Here is a 4862-nt window from a genome sequence, read left to right on the forward strand (position 1 = left end):
CAAGCAGCCAATCAGTCAATAGATTCCTGTGGCTTGTGCGACATGATGACTTATGTTAACGAACATCCCTTTGAACCAAGTGAACACATGCACCTTCCGGGCGCAGAACAATATAATTTAACAAAGAAGAAGGCTAATTTGATACTACATTTTGACTATGAGGCAGAACACTTCATTATGTATTCATAGTCTATGCACAATTACAGTATTATAACACATTCACCACAATATAAACGTATGTATTGGCAACATTATCAATCATTCATTGAAATCCAGTCAAATTGAGTCCTTTGTTTACATTCTCGTAAATTAATCTACACATGAGCTATCAATGAATTTTATCACCTGGGAGTTTTTCTCTAAGGAAACGAGCAAGCGGTTTTTTTTGTTTTTACAGTAGGTGATTGAATTGTGTGATTTCAGTATTAGTCATCGATGGATAAGTGGCGGTTCCTACCAGACCCCGCCTCTGTCTGTGTTTCTATCCTTTTTTCTCCGTGCCTCAGGTGTGTCTTCCTCTGACTCCGCCTCCATTATTTGCAGGGTATATGTACTGCTGCAGACTCTGTGATCCAGTAGCAACAGCTCACCTGCAGACTATAAAGCGGCTATTCATCCACAGAGCTGAGACACACACTTCACACAATGGCTGGGGATCAACGCGTTGTAATCAGTGCTCGCATTATTGGAGCCGTGCACAGGGACACTCCTAAACTCAAGGTGAGTTAACACAACAGGCGTGATTTAACTGAAGATTTAACTGTGTGATTTTCTGTATTTGTGTAAAAAATGTCATCCCTCATCCTTCATTATTTGTATTTCTCCACAGATGTTCATGATTTCTGTGTTGTGGTCGGACAACACTGAAGTGATCATTTACAGGTCCTTCCAGGAGTTCAGGAAATGCCATGTAAGTCCTCAAAAACAAAATAAATCACACATGTTCTTAGATTGGTGTTTATTTTGTAGAAATAATAAACGTTTATTTTTCTTTCAAACAGAGGCAGCTGAAGAAGAGATTCCCTAACATGAACATTTTCAAGAAAAATAACAGAGTGATCCCCAAATTTAGAGGTAAGAATAGTTCAAATGTATGTTAGAAAAGGTCTATTTTAATAGTCTCCTTACACAGAAATGGTGCATTTGCAGCCAATAATTAGAGGAAAAGCCAACTAGAACACTGCAAACATTTAGCTGAAGTATTGTCTAATGTCTTGTTTTTCAGTTTTAACTTAGATTGAAGCAATTAGATGGATATTACATTTTGTACTTTCTTAGAAAAATGCTATATAAATATAGTAATTCATCTTATTTCTCAGCCTGTCTGGTAATAATCTTTGGGCGTTTTCCTTCCCTATGACTGTTTCCTTCATGAATCGGTGAACACATTTACAGTTTGGACTAGACGCTGCTCTCTTTACAGTCTGGTAATAATCTTTAAAAATGTTCCTCTCCTCTCTGCAGGACAGGCCAGGAAGAGCAGCCAGAAGAAAGGATCCAAGCGCTCCATCCAACGCATGAAGTTCCTGGAGAGCTACTGCGAAAAACTTCTGAAGTGCGATCAAAGTGTGACACGGACCCCAGAGGTGACTCAGTTCTTCATGCCCAAAGATCACGACCTGCAGCCAGACTTCACCAAGAACAGGTCAGTTCTCACACCAGAGTTTCAGATCAAATTACAAGAGAGTTTAAATGAGTTCTTTATTATTAAATGACTGATTTCTCTCTCACACAGCATCATGATCCTGATGTCTAATGATCTGCCTGATGGAGGAGAAGAAGTTTCTCACCAGCCTACAGGCAGCGTCACTCACCCATTTGTCACCCAGACTTACTCCTGCGTGGCCGCCTACGAGACAAAAGATACCAAGAATCGTCCGTTTAAGGTCGCTATGGGCGAGAAGCTGGACGTGCTGATCAAAGATCCTGCAGGTCAGTGCCTCAGCTTTCATGTAGATGGCTACTGGACATCAGCAAAACAAACTTGAGCTACTCTTTCTGTATTTCTGTGATGCTTAAAGGTTGTTGTATTTCCTCTCCAGGTTGGTGGCTGGTTGAGAACGACTCAAAGGGTTTGGCTTGGTTTCCTGCTCCCTACCTGCAGTTATTGGACGGAGAGGATGAGGAAGACTCTGTATTCCAGAATGCAGGTGTGTGTTATTTTCAGTCAAATTATAATGTACAGGAATGCATGTAGCAAGAAATGACCTCATTGAACAAGTACACATAACTCTTTTATTCTTTATGGAAAAACATTGAAATGTACATACAGTACATGTTATAGTTGTACTCAACAATGCAACTAAATGCAAATTGAAATACAATTAGAACACTAAAATGCTTAAAATAAACTTCATGAAATCATATTCTAAGAACAAAAAGTGTACATTATTCTTGTTTAATTATTTCTTCATCCAATTTGACAGTTTAATCACTTATTTGAGCATTACAAAGTTTAACAATTCGGGTAACTTAAGCTATTTTACATTTATGTATCTTACAGTCACATTAAAACAGTTACCAAATCAGTCTACTATCACCTAAAGAACATATCTAGGATTAAAAGACTAATGTCACAGCAGGATTTGAAAAAACGTGTCCATGCTTTTATCTTTTTGTCGCTGCTTTTAATTGAAACTGAGCGGTTGTGTTTCGTTTTTGGTTAATGAACATTTGGGGCTAGTAACCCCAGGGAATCAGTGTCTGGGGACTTTGTCCTGGCTGGTTTTCTCTGTGTATGCTGCTCGGGACGTATGTGCCATACAAGCGTACACAGCTCATGTTCGGAGAAACCTTAAAGAAAGTCATCAGTAAAATGGAACTTCTGTGTGAACTATTCATATCTTAAACTGCACTGTAACTTTGTATTCATGCACTTTTTATTCATGTACTTTTTATTCATGTATTTTTTATTCATGTACTTTTTATTCATGTATTTTTTCTTTTAATGTTTCTTTTATTATCTTTTCTTTTTAACGACTGTTTTTAAATGCCTTTGTCTGAATGTCTTTCATTTTTTTAAAGCGCCTTGCCTTTCCTTTCCTTGCCTTGCCTTTTTATACAAAAATGGTATCATGTAAATTGCGCTGACAGGCGACAGAGGTCCACAGTTGTCCCGCAGCGAGGCTCCCCCGCCCTCCAGTAGACAGTTCACGAGCTCAGTCACTTCATAACACCAAAGATGGGTCGCGGTAAACGCTCTGAAGTGAGGCTCCACTACACTAAAAAAGAAAAAGACGAGGCACAGTGTAATGCCTGTTAATAGCTTGCCACAGGCATAGCTCAGTTAAAATAAAGCACAGCTATTGTGCAATACATTTGTATTGCATATATATTTTTTGTTGTAAAATTGTCAGTTAAAGCTTAAAAGAATAAAGATATTTTTGTTATCTAAACGTTTCATCTCTTTCTTTTACAATTTTGTAATCGAAACGGGGAATCGATAAGAACCGGAATCGGAATCGATACATTTCAAACGATACCCATCCCTAAAGCTAACATACATCTATTCTCTTCTAGTCTTTAACTGTACTGCAACATTGCTGATCTTGTTAACTTCTTTGTGACCACTAGGTGACCTGTACTGTGCCGTGAGGAGTTACACAACGAAGCAGCACGACGAGGTGTCTGTGCCCATCGGCTCCGCGGTGGAGGTGCTGAGGAAGTCTCACGACGGCTGGTGGCTCGTCAGGTATGGAATCTTATCTGTCTGCACTGCAAACAATAGAGAATAGGAACACGGAGCACATTTTAAAAAAGGCTGGTTGAAGCACTTATGAATGCTCTTTTATTGTCTTTTCAAGCAAACACATCACAAACCTATTATTGTCTATACGAAGAGTTAGAAATTGGGTTTTGTGCAATTTGATAAATAAATGCTAAATAAGTTCTCTCAACTTGATCGGGATGTTATTATAGTTTGCAAAAGTTGTAATGAATTATCTTTCTTTTGCAATCCTCTCCAGATTCAATGGCAAGGCAGGTTACATCCCCTCCATGAACCTTCAGCCCTATAACAACCCTCGGGCCGGCCTCTACAGCCTGCAGAGGAAGCTGCACAGCTCCGCCCTGAACCTGGCCTCCAGCAGGGAGGCTCCGGCTTCACGTCGATCCAGCGATAACACCGGTCTGCGAAGTGATTCTGCAATTCAATTCAGAGGGCATCTCCACAAGGCCCGATCCCTGGACGTCCTCTCTGAGACCCGGACGCAGATGGAGAGGGATACAGAAGAAGCCCGAGCACGAAGCATGAGCAACACAAGCACCGATACCAGCTTCTCAGACTTCGAATCCACATCCAACTTAGCAGACAGAGGAAGTCCTTTGGCATCGCCTCGGCAAAGCGACAGCAACATTGATCTCAGCCTCTTAGACCGGTGTGGCTCCGATACCAGTGACGAGAGGTCTGAATCTGCAAGCTCCAATGTTTCTAGGAGATCATCAGTCGTTCCCCAGGTGCCTGCTCGACCCAAAACAGAGGAGATCCTGACCCGATGCTCCACCATGACCCGAAAGGCAGCTCTGGCCAACAAGACCCGGCTCCACAGTCAGCCGGAGGCCATCCACCGCTGCTAGGGAGTCACATTCCTTAGATTTATTCAGTGTGCATGTAACATGTTCACCATAACAGATTCTGTCAGTCGGTTGTGCAATATTGTTCATCCTGCTGCCATACCAAAGATTTAAAACGTGCGTAATAGAATAAGAGGATGCCAAGAAATTTCACGTGAGGTTTGGAAATATCACTCAGTACAACAATAATGATAATATTAATAATAATGTAGCTTCAGTGAAGCATTTAAAAGGAGATGAAGAAAATGTATTGAACTTTTATTAATTTGTTTAGCTTTGAAACCACTTTT

The 4862-nt window shown here is 40.6% G+C and overlaps 1 protein-coding gene across 1 annotated transcript; it reads left to right on the forward strand.

The window, feature by feature from the left end:
* Positions 1–619: 619 nt before the first annotated feature.
* On the forward strand, positions 620–4575 carry LOC117533544 (NADPH oxidase organizer 1-like). Its single transcript, XM_034197340.1, has 8 exons — positions 620–720; positions 830–910; positions 1002–1074; positions 1465–1645; positions 1736–1932; positions 2043–2150; positions 3574–3691; positions 3966–4575. Exons 1-8 carry the CDS (start codon positions 646–648, stop codon positions 4573–4575), a joined length of 1443 nt encoding a protein of 480 aa, XP_034053231.1. The 5' UTR covers positions 620–645.
* The last annotated feature ends 287 nt before the right edge of the window (positions 4576–4862 follow it).

This window comes from Gymnodraco acuticeps, unplaced genomic scaffold, assembly GCF_902827175.1.
Source record: "Gymnodraco acuticeps unplaced genomic scaffold, fGymAcu1.1, whole genome shotgun sequence".
Lineage (NCBI taxonomy): Eukaryota > Metazoa > Chordata > Actinopteri > Perciformes > Bathydraconidae > Gymnodraco > Gymnodraco acuticeps.

Coding starts and splice junctions, on each gene's coding strand:
- LOC117533544 (XM_034197340.1), top strand. CDS start 646: ATGGCTGGGGATCAACGCGTTGTAATCAGTGCTCGCATTATTGGAGCC. Junction 911..1,001: donor AGGAGTTCAGGAAATGCCAT/GTAAGTCCTCAA, acceptor TCTTTCAAACAG/AGGCAGCTGAAGAAGAGATT. Junction 1,075..1,464: donor AGTGATCCCCAAATTTAGAG/GTAAGAATAGTT, acceptor TCCTCTCTGCAG/GACAGGCCAGGAAGAGCAGC.